Source organism: Sinocyclocheilus grahami, unplaced genomic scaffold (assembly GCF_001515645.1).
Source record: "Sinocyclocheilus grahami isolate Dianchi unplaced genomic scaffold, SAMN03320097.WGS_v1.1 scaffold679.1, whole genome shotgun sequence".
Lineage (NCBI taxonomy): Eukaryota > Metazoa > Chordata > Actinopteri > Cypriniformes > Cyprinidae > Sinocyclocheilus > Sinocyclocheilus grahami.
The window spans coordinates 224,006-238,143 of NW_015505858.1; the positions used below are offsets into that span (position 1 = coordinate 224,006).

A 14,138-nucleotide genomic window follows, 5' to 3' on the forward strand; every position below is an offset into this window, starting at 1 on the left:
TAAAAAAACACTAGTATTCACAATAAATTACTATAGTATTTTTTTCATGTGGGTTGTATTGATATGAACATGTTTTCTCTACGAATCAACAAGAGTTTTATAGGTTGCAATGATTCTATGCTTGCAACTGAAAATTTTAATAACAAAATATTTGGATTTGCTATATTTTAAAAGTGAATCTGGGGTAACTCCATCAAAACTCAGTAACTAAGTCTGACAACCATAATATAATGTTTTCCATTTCCTAGAGCAGAGTGGTCAACACATAATATGAAAAGGAATGTGAAAGTGTCTTTATTTTAATATTTTATTATTAAGAACACAGATAAAATTCATATTCATGAAACAATGATGAACCAGAAACTTTCAAGATTCAAGCTATGTAATCGAACATTAGAAAGCTATAATTTCGTGGTTTCTGGTCTCTCGTGAAAAAATTTTCAATATGCCAGACACAAACTCAAAATGGTTTACCGTCTTTAAGCATCACTGCTTGCTCTTTTTCTCCAGCTTTTCCTTTTTCTCCCGTTCTTTTCTCTTCTGTCTGTACAGCTCTCTGAAGTGGAGTCTCTTTGGATTCAGCCCGTAAGCTTGGAGTCTCTGTCTGCTGAACTCTCTTCCAGCCATCTTCACCGTCATGGACCTGGAAAGTAGGCGTCCACCTTGGCGCCTCATTTTCTTTTTAAGCCAATGAGGTTTGTCAGTCCTTTCCTTGGCCAGCTCCTCTTTCGGAGTTACAGCAGTCTCCTCCCGCTTCATCTTTTTCTTAGGAACCAGGAACTCCTCGTCATCCTGTACAGCGACTTCTTTGAGCTCCTGGGGGTCTGTTTGGCCTAAGCCGTCAACTACAGCGCTTTCAGATGCATCTTCTGTCAGAACTCTCTTCTCCATATTGACCTCAGACCTCTTTAGACGATCCCTTCTCTTCTTATCCACCTTCCCCTTGGGCTCCTTCAGCTCCTCCTCACCTTCGTTCCTGTCGAAAGAAGCACAAACACACTAAAACACAAGTACTCATATAATGGGGAAAAGATGCAAATTGGTGCAAAGCTCTGCCTCATTTGTATGAGGTTTATGTTTATAGCTTGTGTCATGAACATGATGTTGAAAGGAACACTCACTCATTATACAAAGACACAAACACTTGCTCTTTCTTCTTGTTATTCCGTGCTTTGATCTGGAAGTTCTTCACGTCACATAGCTCCTCCCTCTCTGACCTAAACAAGGAAAAATGAAGCAAGCCTCATCAAAAATGTATTCCAGGCCAGTGGAACTAAAACTATTTTCCCAGATAGTATCATTAAACATTATCACTATATATTCACTATAGTTCCCGGCTAACACATATCCATCACAAAAGCTGCTGTATGGTACCTGTACATGCAGGTCTTCCTCAACGAGCACCAGCGGTTCAACTCACTTTCGTCTGCTTTCAGGATCTATGGAAAGAAGTTCAGGTGAGAATAACATGGAAATAATAAATTAGTTTATTTTTATTTTTATAAAATACTAATAAATAAATCACAGAAAATAATATATGATAGATTATTTATGTTAAATCATTCAGAATTCTAGGGATGCACCAATTGTGGCTTATACAACTAATAATTATTTTTATGGCCGATACCAATAATGTAAAGAATAAAAATCTACTAATAACTACTGGTTAAATATTTAGGTTTAGTTTTTTTTAATGTTTTTGAAAGTTTTCACTTATGCTCAGATGATTTATTTGATCAAATATGAATTAAAAACAGTAATATTGTGAGATTGTGAGAACAGTTTTCTAAACTAACATTCGGAAATTATGTATATACATTACTGTTCAAAGGCTTGTTTTTTGACAAAAAAAAACACTAAAACCGGTAATATTGTGAAATATTATTACAATTTAAAAGAACTGTTTTCTATGTTAATATATTTTAAAATTGAATTTATTCCAGTGATGGAAAAGCTGTATTTTCAGCATCATTACTCCAGTCTTCAGTGTCACAAGATCCTTCAGAAATCACTCTAATATGCTGATTTGATGCTCAAGAAACATTTCTCTATAATCAGTGTTGTGCTGCTTAATACTTCTTTTCAGAATTATTTGTTGACTAGAAAGTAAAAAAAAACAGCGTTTATTTAAAACATAAATCTTTTGTAACATTTTAAATGTCCTGACTCTCACTTTCAATCAACTTAATGTCACCTTGCAGAAGAAAAAACTTATTAGCCCCAAATGGTAGTGTACAAATATAAATAACATAATAATGCAACATTATTATTTTATATATAACTATATAAATGTAATTATTACTAAACATATCAATTAATAAAACACTAAATACAATAAAAGACAATAGATTTTGGCAATGTGAACTGACTGATATGCATAAAAAATATTGGCAGATATGGTCCTCATACACTTGGCATCCCTATAAAATCCACATAAACCTCCAGCATCACCACTGAAAGATTTACTTAAAATGACAGTGAACATGAAGCTCAAACATACTAAACACAGCTTTAAAATCCTCTATGATCTAAATGTGACACAAATGCTAATGTACACTGGTGGTTTCCAGTGCAGATCTGCTCAGAGAGAAGATTACTGTCCTCAGACCCTGGTCAGAGTTACTCCCGGAGGAACAGCAATACCAGGTCAGACACAATCGCTCATCAGCACAGAACTCAGAGCTAATCATCATCATCATCCAGACACATCACTGTTGCTCGTAGCCCCTCACCTCATCAGTGGTCAGACCGAAGTCATTCGGTACAACTTCTCTATAGCGAAATCTGCATGGCAAGTCATCAATGACGTCCTCATAATCCAGCTTATAGTACTCGTCCAGATACTGCTCAAAGGTTTTCTCCTCTGGAAACATGATCAGAATGGGCAAATAAGATTTTAGGATTATACATGAATACAGAAGGGTAAATGTGGGCAGGGTTTACTTCTCGACTGACCAATGACAGCTAGAGGGAGTGTGCTGTCTAAAAACTTTAATATACATCCAGTACTCACTTGGATCAAAGACTGGCTTGTTTTTGGTGATGATCTCTGCAAAGTGGGACTTCTTCCTCTTCTTTCCTATTAGAGGGGCGTCCTCTTTGGTCTTCTTTTTCTTCTCCTGTCTCTCTTTCTTTCTCTTCTTTTTAGCAACAGGCTGTTGACTTGGGTCAAAGTCAGCATCCATCTACCCAAGAGATTTCAGGTGTGATTAAGAGCAGACACCATTTACAGTGAACACAGTTCTGTGCTGCATCTGTACTGCAGCACTATCTGGATAGTTCACCCAAAAATGAAAATTCTGTCATTAATTACTCACCCTCATGTCGTTCCAAACCCGTAAGGCCTTCGTTCATCTTCAGAACACAAATTAAGATATTTTTGATGGACTCTGAGAGCTCTCTGACCCTCCCATAGACCGCAAGGATCCTAACATGATTAAGGCTCAGAAACGTAGCAAGGACATCGGTAAAACTGTCCATGTGACATCAGTGGTTCAACCACAATTTTACAAAGGTACGAGAATACTTTTTGTGCGCAAAGAAAACAAAAATAATGACTTTATTCAACAATTCGTCTCCTCCGCGTCATCCTGGTGCCATTTTGGAGAGAATCACATACGTAAACAATGTATGCAACGTATGTACGCGGATACATTGTTTACGTTCAGATCAAAGTGTATTCTCGTAGATTCGTAAAATTATGGTTGAACCACTGATGTCACATGGACTATTTTACCGATGTCCTTACTACGGTTCTGTGCGTTGATCGTGGTAATATCCTTGCTGTCTATGGAGGGTCTTAAGCCTTGTTCAGACTGTCAGCCCAAATCCGATTTTTGTGCAAATCCGATTAAAATCCGATCATATTTAGATAGTCTGAACAGGAACGAACTACATGAAATCTGATTTTTGCAAATCCGTTTCGAGCTACATTCATATGTGGTTTGGAATCCTATTCAAATCGCATTCCTGGACATCCGTTTCAGTCTGACTGGTAAGATGGGGTTTAGCCTAGCTTTTTCACACCCTCACGCTACGTAAAACGTAAACAGGTCAGATGTTTTTTTACAGAAAACATGCCAGAAACAAGCTTCTTGTGTCGTTGCGAAGTGCAAGTCAAGCGGAAAAACACAATATACTGCTAGTATACGCACCACTTTGAGTTTTGAAAGTAGTGGAGACGGCAGCACGGAATAAAGCCGCACATTCCAGCTTCCTGCGTGCTACATTCATATGTGGTTTGGAATCCTATTCAAATCGCATTCCTGGACATCCGTTTCAGTCTGACTGGTAAGATGGGGTTTAGCCTAGCTTTTTCACACCCTCACGCTACGTAAAACGTAAACAGGTCAGATGTTTTTTTACAGAAAACATGCCAGAAACAAGCTTCTTGTGTCGTTGCGAAGTGCAAGTCAAGCGGAAAAACACAATATACTGCTAGTATACGCACCACTTTGAGTTTTGAAAGTAGTGGAGACGGCAGCACGGAATAAAGCCGCACATTCCAGCTTCCTGCGTTTCTGCCGCTGCCTCACTAGACGAAATATAATAATATTATATACCGGTATTAGTCAGCATATATATGTATATATGATATATATCAGCAACGGCGACAGCAACATGTTGTCATGTCGTAAGGCAACATCTGTATTGCAAACTGTATTGTTGTGACTATTGTAATGCACTTCTAGGTGGTTGTCCTGCATCTTCAATAAACAAGCTACAGGTAGTCCAAAATGCAGCGGCTAGAGTCCTTACCAGGTCAAGAAAATATGATCATATTACCCCAATTTTACAGTCTCTGCACTGGCTACCTTATTGTTAAAAGCGCTATATAAATAAAGGTGACTTGACTTGACTTGACTGTTGTTTTTAGCGTAGGCATAACAGTGCAACGGCATTACCATAGAAACCAATGCACATTCCGTAAAAATGAAAGAGCACTTATGGACACACAAATCAGATATGAACAGTTGCAATATGCTGTGTGGACAGTCAGTTATTCAAATCAGATTCCATCCAGATATGCACAAAATTGGATTTGGGCTGACAGTCTGAACGAGGATAGAGAGCTCTCGGAATTCATCAAAAATATCTTAATTTGTGTTCCGAAGATGAACGGAGGTCTTACAGGTTTGGAACGACATGAAGGTGGGTAATTAATGACAGATTAAAAATTTTTGGGTGAACTATCCCTTTAAGAATGAGAAACGGTCTTACTATAAAGTCAGGATCTTCACAGTCGGGCTCATAGTCTTCCTCCGAAGCATAATCTTCCTCATCTCCATACTCGCCCTCATTTTCCTCATTACCGACCCATGTGTCCCAGTTCCAGTTTTCTAACAAAACATATTTATATCACAAAAGTTTCCAAAACTTTGGGATTGGTAGGAGTTTTAAATGTTTTTGAAAGACGTCCTTATGCTCAGTCTTCATTTATTTGTTGTTTTACAGTAAAAACAGTAACATTGTTAAATATTATTGTAATTTTAAAAGAACTGTTTTCTATTTTAAAGGGGTCATATGATGCGATTTAAATTTTTCCTTTCTCTTTGGAGCTCTTGGTGCATAAAGAAGATCTGTAAAGTTGCAAAGACTAAAGTCTCAAATCCAAAGAGATATTCTTTATAAAAGTTCAGAGTCAGCCACACCTACCTAAAACGGCTCGTTTAACACGCCCCCACATGTCTACATCACTATGTGGGAAGATTTGCATAACGCTGCCCAAATGTTCAAGCAAAGAAAGAAGGTGTAACTTTTATTCTCGCTGTAGTATTGTTGACGCTGCAGCCATGTCGTGAAGACGCTGTGTGCTTCATTGTGAAAGCTAAACTACTTTGTTTGGTCTTCCAAAAGAGGACGATATCCGCTTCGTCATGCCTAGAGCTGATCTGTGCTGATCGCTGAGGGAATACATCAACTTTCAACGTGGACGAAGCGGAGTCCAGCCCGGGGTCGTCACATGTGGTTGCCGCTCATTCGTCGGATCCGCTGGGCGCGCCGTTCTCGACCCTGCCGCCTCAGCTCACTCTATCCCAGTCTCAGTGCACGCTAAGCCGGGGCTTCCCCTCACGCTAGGCTGATGTGTTGTTCGTTGTGAAAGCGAAACTACTTTGTTTGGTCTTCCAAAAGAGGACACGACTACAAATCAGTGGTTAAGTTGTATTTACAACACTGATGAGCTTTGTAAAAATCGACGCGTTTCAAAAAGGCGGGGCATAGAGGAGAAACAATAACGTACAGTATGTGGAAAATAATGTGTTTTTTTAACTTTAAACCACATAAACACATTTCATTACACCAAATACACAAAATAATGTTCTTTTTAGCAACATCATATGACCCCTTTAGTATATTTGAAAATGTAATGTATTTCTGTGATGCCAAAGCTGAATAAAAGTAATGAAAAAAGTATATATGAACATCCATCCAAGAGACACAATGCTACCTGCTAAATCATCGTCATCATCAAACTGTGGTTTCTCTTCCTCGTTCTCTCCATAGTATCCATCCCCAAAGAACTTCTGTATATGAGAATGAAGAAAGGTGCATATTTAGTACATGAAAGCATGGGCAGCTCAATGTAAACATCAGACAGCTAAATAGCAATTATTTCATTATAAGCTGTGACTATTGATAGCTCCTGTCATGAGGTTTAATTCCAGACCTACAGTCACTGGTGGGATATCTGTCATTTCAGACCCACCTGCATGAGTTGGTCGTGTTGCTGGGGGTCAAAGTCTCCCTCCAGGTCCACGTCATTGAAGGCCAGCTTCTCATTTCCTGTCAGCTCCTGCAGTTTCTTCAGTTTGTCCATGATCTCTGCTCGCTTCAGGTTCTTCAGTTCCTTCAGCTGCTGCTGCTTCTGTTCCTTCTCCTACAGGACACGTTAGGGATAGTAAGGAATTAAACAAATCTGGTTCTCAATCCTCTTGACGGTTCCTTAGTTCACCCAAAAATTATGCTGTTTGGTTGAAAAAAATGAGGTTTGGCATACAGTAGTTGTTGAATAATTTGACGGAGTTGTTGAATAATTGACAACACTTCTGTTCAAACATTTGGGATCAGTAAAAATATTTTTAAATAAATGAATACCTTTATTCAGCAAGGACACATTAAATTGATCAAAAGTGACAGTAAAGACTTTTAAATTGTTACAAAATATTTCTATTTCAAATAAACGCTGCTCTTTTCAACTTTCTATTTATCAAAGCATCCTAAAAAGAAGTATGCTTAGTTTACCTTTTTCTTCCTCTCTTTCACCTCATCCCTCTTCATCTTTCTTCTGTCATCTTTGCTTCGGACAGATGTGGCAATGTTGCGAGGATATGTTTTGATCTGTGGAGGAACAGCGGTTTGATGGGTAATGATTATAAAAAAAAGAGCTTTGCTCTTCACTTAGACACTCAGCTCGCCATATAACAAAGTTTTAATGACAAATCAGGCTGACATTGACATCCTTTCACCTTTCCAGCTTCAGGCTCCTCAAAGCGGAAGTTGTAATGCCTCTCAAAGTCCTCCTGTTTATGCAGGAATGATTCTCCTTCTTCCTCCGAGTCCTCCACATCCTCCTGCATCAGCTCATTATAGGTGGGGATCCTAAAAGCATTCACAGACACAGAGATACAAAAGTTTGGGGACAGTAAAAATGAATAGGCCTACTTTTATTCAGCAAGAATGCGTTAAACTGATGTTACAAAAGATAAATGCCACTCTTTTGAACTTTCTATTTATCAAATAATCCTGTAAGTAATCACAGTGTGGTTTCCACAAAAATATTAAGCGGCACAACTGCATTCAACATTGATAATGATAAGACATTTTTCTTGAGCAGCAAATCATCATATCAGAATGATTTCTGAAGGATCATGTGACACTAAAGGCTGGAGTAATGATACACATTCAAATGGCTATTTATGTTCATGCGTGTTCATCACTTGCTGTAATACTACAGACAAAACCCACCTATCTTCTTCATCCTCCTCCAGGTAGCCCTTGTTGAGCATGTAATCTCGCAGGAAAGACTCTCTCTCATCCAGCTCGGGGTTGTTCCAGTAGTCGCGCAGGTATTTCTGGATCAGAAAAGAGCAAGAGTGAGTAAGGCCTTTAGTTATCCCTTGTTTCATCATTAAATATCTTAAAACCGAAGCAAAACACTGACCATGTCTCTAACTCCCTCCTCCCCCTCCAGCTCCGTCTGACCCTTCAGCCATTCCACATAGTCGGCTTCCTCTTTGTCCTTCAGAAAGCAGGAATAGACAAGCACAAAGAAAATGTTTATGATCGGATACTGTTTTAATCTACACAATCAGCCAATATCCTTCATTTACTGTTCATCGGTTTTAAAGAAGAGAATATCGAGCACCTTCTCCTCTTGTGTTTTGGTTCTCCGTGTCAGCAGCTGTCTGCCACCGTCCTCATCATCACTGTCTTGCACAAACTTTCGAAAACTGGCAAATGAAAATATAGACTCGAGCAAAACATTGCGTAATACTATCCGTAAAGGAATAGTTCAGCCAGTATTAAACAACTATCATTATTTACTCACTCTCATGAAGTTTCAATCCACATGTCTTTCTTTTCTTCCGTTTCCATATGGGAAAGAAGTCATGCAGATTTGGAACGACATTATGGAGAGTAAATGATGAGAGGATTTTCATTTTGACTGAACTATCCCTTTAAAATCAGCACAGGTAAATGATACATAGACAGCTATACGTTAAGTAACATGAGATTATTGGTGCAAAACACAATCTCCTACCTTTCCTGTAGTTCCTTCTGTTCTTGGATGTAGGTGGGAGATGCAGCTCTCTGTAATAAACATATTATCCCCATATTATCCCCAAACATATTATCTAGTGATATGTTTCAGATACTGAAGAAGCCACTTTGATGAGTTTTAAATGAAAACCAAGTCCATTTTCATCTGAATGTTTTGTATTATTTGTATAATTTGATGAAATAATTAGTGCTGTCAAACGATTAATCGCATCCAAAATAAAAGTTTTTGTTTACATAGTATATGTGTGTGTACTGTGTATATTTATTATGTATATATAAATGCACACCCACGTGTGTGTATATATATTTAAGAAGAATGTGTTACGTTTATATATTTATATGTAATATAAATTATATGAATATAAATATATACATGTACTTTGTAAATATTTTCAAAATATATACTGTATGTGTGTGTCTTTATATATACATTGTACATATACACAGTACACACACAGATATTATGTAAATAAAAACTTTTATTTTGGATGCGAATAATCGTTTGAAAGCACTAAAAAGTGTCTTTTTAAGTTGGAATAATGTACATACATTAATTAATCGTGCACTATAAGTTTAAGTGCGTGATAAAAAGTAACAAGGTCCGTTTTCAGACCATGGTGAAAAATGTAACATCTTAAGTATAATTACCTTCTGCATCTTTCTGGAGACGACTTCATCAGCACTGTCATCCTCATCCTCATCATATTTTCTAAAATGGATTATGTTCAATTTTATTACACAAACAATCCGAGCACTATAGAGAGAATATCGGTAATCTAAATATATATAATATATGTATGATAAATAAACAATTAATTTTCATTATGCTTCCACTATTTCAGCTTCGGAAACAATTATTGTTTCATTCATTGTGGCCACAGCTTTTATCATTTATAAACAGATGGTTTCTTACCCTCCTCTCTCCAGGATGACTTTCCTCTCATAGTCCTTCAGGAACATGGGTTTCTCCGACTTTTTTGAAGTGGACGGTTGATCATCGCTGCCTGATCCAGATGCTGTTTAGACAATTCACATGAAATCAGTACAGTCTCCTCATACAGTACATGTCTGTAATTGGCGTAGAAAGCATATTATGACGCTATCATTCATACCCTCTTCTGTGAAGAATTTGGCATCTTTCTGATAGATCTTTGGATCTTTCTTCTTCAGCAGTTTGAAAGCACTAAAAAGTGTCTTTTTAAGTTGGAATAATGTACATACGTTAATTAATCGTGCACTATAAGTTTAAGTACGTGATAAAAAGTAACAAGGTCCGTTTTCAGACCATGGTGAAAAATGTAACATCTTAAGTATAATTACCTTCTGCATCTTTCTGGAGACGACTTCATCAGCACTGTCATCCTCATCCTCATCATATTTTCTAAAATGTATTATAATCAATTTTATTACACAAACAATCCGAGCACTATAGAGAGAATATCGGTAATCTAAATATATGTAATATATGTATGATAAATAAACAATTAATTTTCATTATGCTTCCACTATTTCAGCTTCGGAAAGAATTATTGTTTCATTCATTGTGGCCACAGCTTTTATCATTTATAAACAGATGGTTTCTTACCCTCCTCTCTCCAGGATGACTTTCCTCTCATAGTCCTTCAGGAACATGGGTTTCTCCGACTTTTTTGAAGTGGACGGTTGATCATCGCTGCCTGATCCAGATGCTGTTTAGACAATTCACATGAAATCAGTACAGTCTCCTCATACAGTACATGTCTGTAATTGGCGTAGAAAGCATATTATGACGCTATCATTCATACCCTCTTCTGTGAAGAATTTGGCATCTTTCTGATAGATCTTTGGATCTTTCTTCTTCAGCAGTGACAGCGTTCTGTAAAAATCTCTGTCCAGCTTGGGGTCCAGCTCCTATAACAGAGTATTGAACATGATAATCATGGCAAAAGTTTTTCAAACAAGAAAGTGAGAGAATATTTTACCACTTCACTCTCATCTGAGTCAGAGTCGGAGTCGTCGGAGGAATTTTCCTCATCTTGGTCTCCATAGCGATCCTTCACTGGAACATTTGACATAAACACTCAAGATTTAGCATTCATTTGACTCGACAGAATTAAAAGCACAGTCCACTCAAAACTCAAAGGTACGGTTGCCTGTATGACACACATAGAAATATGTAGCAGAATGTCAAATTAGCTGGATATGTTTTGTTTCACGCCTCAGAAAACACTGTCAGTGAAAGTACTACCAACATTGTTCATTGTTATTGTCAAATAATCTACAAAAATATATTTAAAAAAAACAAGCTTTCACAATATCTACTTTCTAATTTATCAACACTTGTGGTTATTAAGAACTTTCCACAGCTTTGCTGTTAGTAAATATGACAATTTGGGTTACAACGGTGAATTTTTGTACTTCTGAAGTTTAAAAAATGGTCTACTTAGATTATCTTTATGAATATATGCAACATTGCTCTTCATTTTTAGAAACAGTCTCGACAACAGTAGAAAGTACTACCTACATTGTTCATTTTTACTGTAAAATACTATACAAATAGATATATAGAACACATACAAATAGAAATCGTAGCACGTCTGATGTTTAAGATCGATATAGGGATCATTTAATATATTCAACACAGAAAGTATAGATATTAGCATATGAAAAAGCAGATTCTTAATATCTGAGTGTGTAGTGAACAGCCCGTGCTTGTGTTTCTAGCGTGTCTTAACTTACGCCTCTGTAGTTCTTCTTTCTGACGATATTTCTCATATTTTTCTGCAAACTTCGTATTAATCTTGAGGTCCGACATGATCGTTTACAGCTGCACAGTATTTTGCGATTTGGAATCAGATTAAAATCTCAATTATGCGAACTCTCACGTTAGACATGGCGCTTTGCTGCGCGGCATGGGCACGTGACCTATGACCCGTCTCCTCCCATCGCGGATTCTTTTTCAACTAACATTTTTTTCTTCTTCGTAGAAATGAACACAGTTCATTTGGTCTCAGATTTAGACGGTTTCTTGTAGATTTTTAGATAAAAATGTGCGTCTTTGTTCGTCCACGTCAGAACACTAGAGGGCAGAATATCATGTAAAAAAAAAAAATATATATATATTTTTAAAGTTTGTCTGAAATTGGTGTTTTGATCTCGTTAAAATGAATAATAATAATAAAAATAATAATGAATAAATAATAATAAAATGCATTAATTATAATGTAATAGTAATATATAATTAAAATAATATAATTATCATATCGAAATAATTAATAATTGTGTAAAATAATATTATAGTATGAATTTCTAAGCAATCAGGTATGTATAATGTTAATTAATCCTATACATATCCTATAATATTATTAATAATGATACCCAAATATCTGTCATCCATTCAGCGGCCCCTGCTCTGGCCCCTGTGTCTGACTCAGTGTGCACTAACTACAGAGAAAGGTAAACAATTCCCTTTTCTACATATAGGCATGGCAGGAGGCCAAGGTACATGAAGTTCAGAGTTCGGCTTTTACCTGTTATTCCCTGCTTTGATGTTTTCCGTCACAGTTCAGTGTCGATTAGGCTCTCACCTCCTTTCTTTAAATTTGCAGTTAAGGCTAAGAGGAAGAAAAAAGTTGTGAACATAGAAGGAGAAGCACTGAGTGATCAGCTGTGTGAATGATAGAATGACGACAGAAGTGTATTTTACCAGCAAATCCAACAGTCAACACTATGTCCGCTGAATATGTTGTACAACTGTCTGCAAAAAGCTTGACTTTGATGGAAAAAAAAGAAAAAGAAATGTAAGAATATGAATATATCAAGCAATATTCCATATGAGGATTTTTTTTTGTCTTGGCAAAGCAAAGTCACAAAGCAAACATTGCGCAGTGACAGAGTGTCCAGGTATCTAAGGCTAATCATTAGCGATGCCAGAACATGGGATTTCTGGGAGATTACGAGAAGGAAAACAATGACGGGCTGTTCTGGACACACTGTGATGTACAACTGTTTTTTAGCAATACAAAAAGCCAAATAAGACACAGATCCAAACAGTTGAATTTGATGGTCATAAATCATAAAGGGCAAAGCAGTAGGCCTACAAAACAACGGTTTTGCTGCGACATATACACTAAAGTAAAAACATAAAGTAAAAAAGGGTTTGGGGTCAGTAAATTTAGAAAGCAATGCTTTTATTCAGCAAAGACACATTAAATAGATAATCAAAATATAAAACACAGTAGGCCTATTTGCCTAAATACTGTTTCGTTCATTTATCACGAATTCTGAAAAAAATAAATAAATCATGGATTCCTCAAAAGTATTAAGCAGCGAAACTGTTTTTGATTTTTGATGATAATAATAATCAGAAATGTTTCTTGAGCTGCAAATCAGCATGTTAGAAGGATTTCTGAAAGATCGCGTGACACTGAAGACTATTTTTTAAATAGGCCTATATTTTATTCAAATAGAAAACTGTTATTGTTAATTGTAATACTATTTCACAATATTACAGTTTTTACCCTATTTTTGATCAGATAAATGCAGCCATTGTGATATATAAATATATATTTTTAGATGTAAATACAGTAGACATATTAGATAATTCGAAAGAATAACACAAATTAACGTTTTATCGAACATAAGCACCAAACAATGCACACTTTGAACTTTGCCTGTACAATAAAGCTGCCATACACTCACATGAAATCCCGCCCACGTTATTCCACGCCTGGTTTTCTGGTCGCCCCACACAACACTCTTAGAAGTGCCAGAAACGTGAGTGATAACAGAACATATTGGAGGTGGAGCTCAATCGCCTTAGTCAAAAATATGTACTGGTCATAGAGGTCCACCCACCCACCGGCCCCAACTAATCCGTGGCCCACTTTTCCCAGGATGTCAGTATATCATGGTGTCATCCCGTGGGGCAAGTGTGTTTTGAAAACTGAGACGGGAGCTTTTCCTAGAATTCGCTTTCCTGGAAATCACCACTTTTCCTAGAATTCCAGAAGTCATGGCTTTACTATCGTTCCTTTGTGGTTTTATGAGTCATTATACACCTAATGTGCATCCAGTAGGAAAGTGGTATAAGCAGAGTCACATGTAAAATAAGACCTTTAGGTTCACATTTACAGCAGCCTTTGTGATGTCGGTATTTAGCAGAAGTGATTGTCAGTCTGGGCCTTATGTGCTCCAGATGAAGGGATACATTCAGCAGATCTCTGGGAAAAGGAATTAACCCTTGATCTTCTCATCTGCCAAAACTGATCCTCATAGGACCGGTGTTTTTTGTTCTAACTTCACTTTACTGAAGCTACGAACAGTTTCATCCTTTGCAGCTCTAAACTATACTGGAATATTGGATTCATATTTAAGCA

General features: G+C 37.0%; 1 protein-coding gene and 1 long non-coding RNA gene across 3 annotated transcripts; both read right to left on the bottom strand.

Moving 5' to 3' along the window:
• Window positions 1-363: 363 nt before the first annotated feature.
• LOC107559239 (protein KRI1 homolog) lies at window positions 364-11,707 on the bottom strand. Of its 2 annotated transcripts, XM_016242984.1 has the most exons (20): window positions 11,500-11,707; window positions 10,743-10,819; window positions 10,611-10,671; window positions 9,894-9,938; window positions 9,695-9,797; window positions 9,430-9,490; window positions 8,762-8,811; window positions 8,366-8,450; window positions 8,162-8,239; window positions 7,966-8,072; window positions 7,467-7,599; window positions 7,243-7,338; window positions 6,707-6,877; window positions 6,449-6,524; window positions 5,221-5,339; window positions 3,014-3,185; window positions 2,733-2,863; window positions 1,375-1,439; window positions 1,122-1,217; window positions 364-976 (listed from the first exon to the last, which is right to left on the bottom strand). In XM_016242984.1, exons 1-20 carry the CDS (start codon window positions 11,573-11,575, stop codon window positions 487-489), a joined length of 2,292 nt encoding a protein of 763 aa, XP_016098470.1. In that variant the 5' UTR covers window positions 11,576-11,707; the 3' UTR covers window positions 364-486. The 2 variants fall into 2 exon arrangements, with proteins under 2 accessions (XP_016098470.1, XP_016098471.1); XM_016242985.1 differs by lacking the exons at window positions 9,430-9,490; window positions 9,695-9,797; window positions 9,894-9,938 and adding exons at window positions 10,102-10,162; window positions 10,367-10,469 and having other exon boundaries at window positions 10,566-10,671.
• A 589-nt stretch (window positions 11,708-12,296) lies between these two features.
• LOC107559236 (uncharacterized) lies at window positions 12,297-13,512 on the bottom strand. Its single transcript, XR_001605602.1, has 3 exons — window positions 13,462-13,512; window positions 12,467-12,532; window positions 12,297-12,374 (listed from the first exon to the last, which is right to left on the bottom strand). It is a non-coding gene; the product is annotated as an uncharacterized lncRNA (long non-coding RNA).
• Window positions 13,513-14,138: the final 626 nt, after the last annotated feature.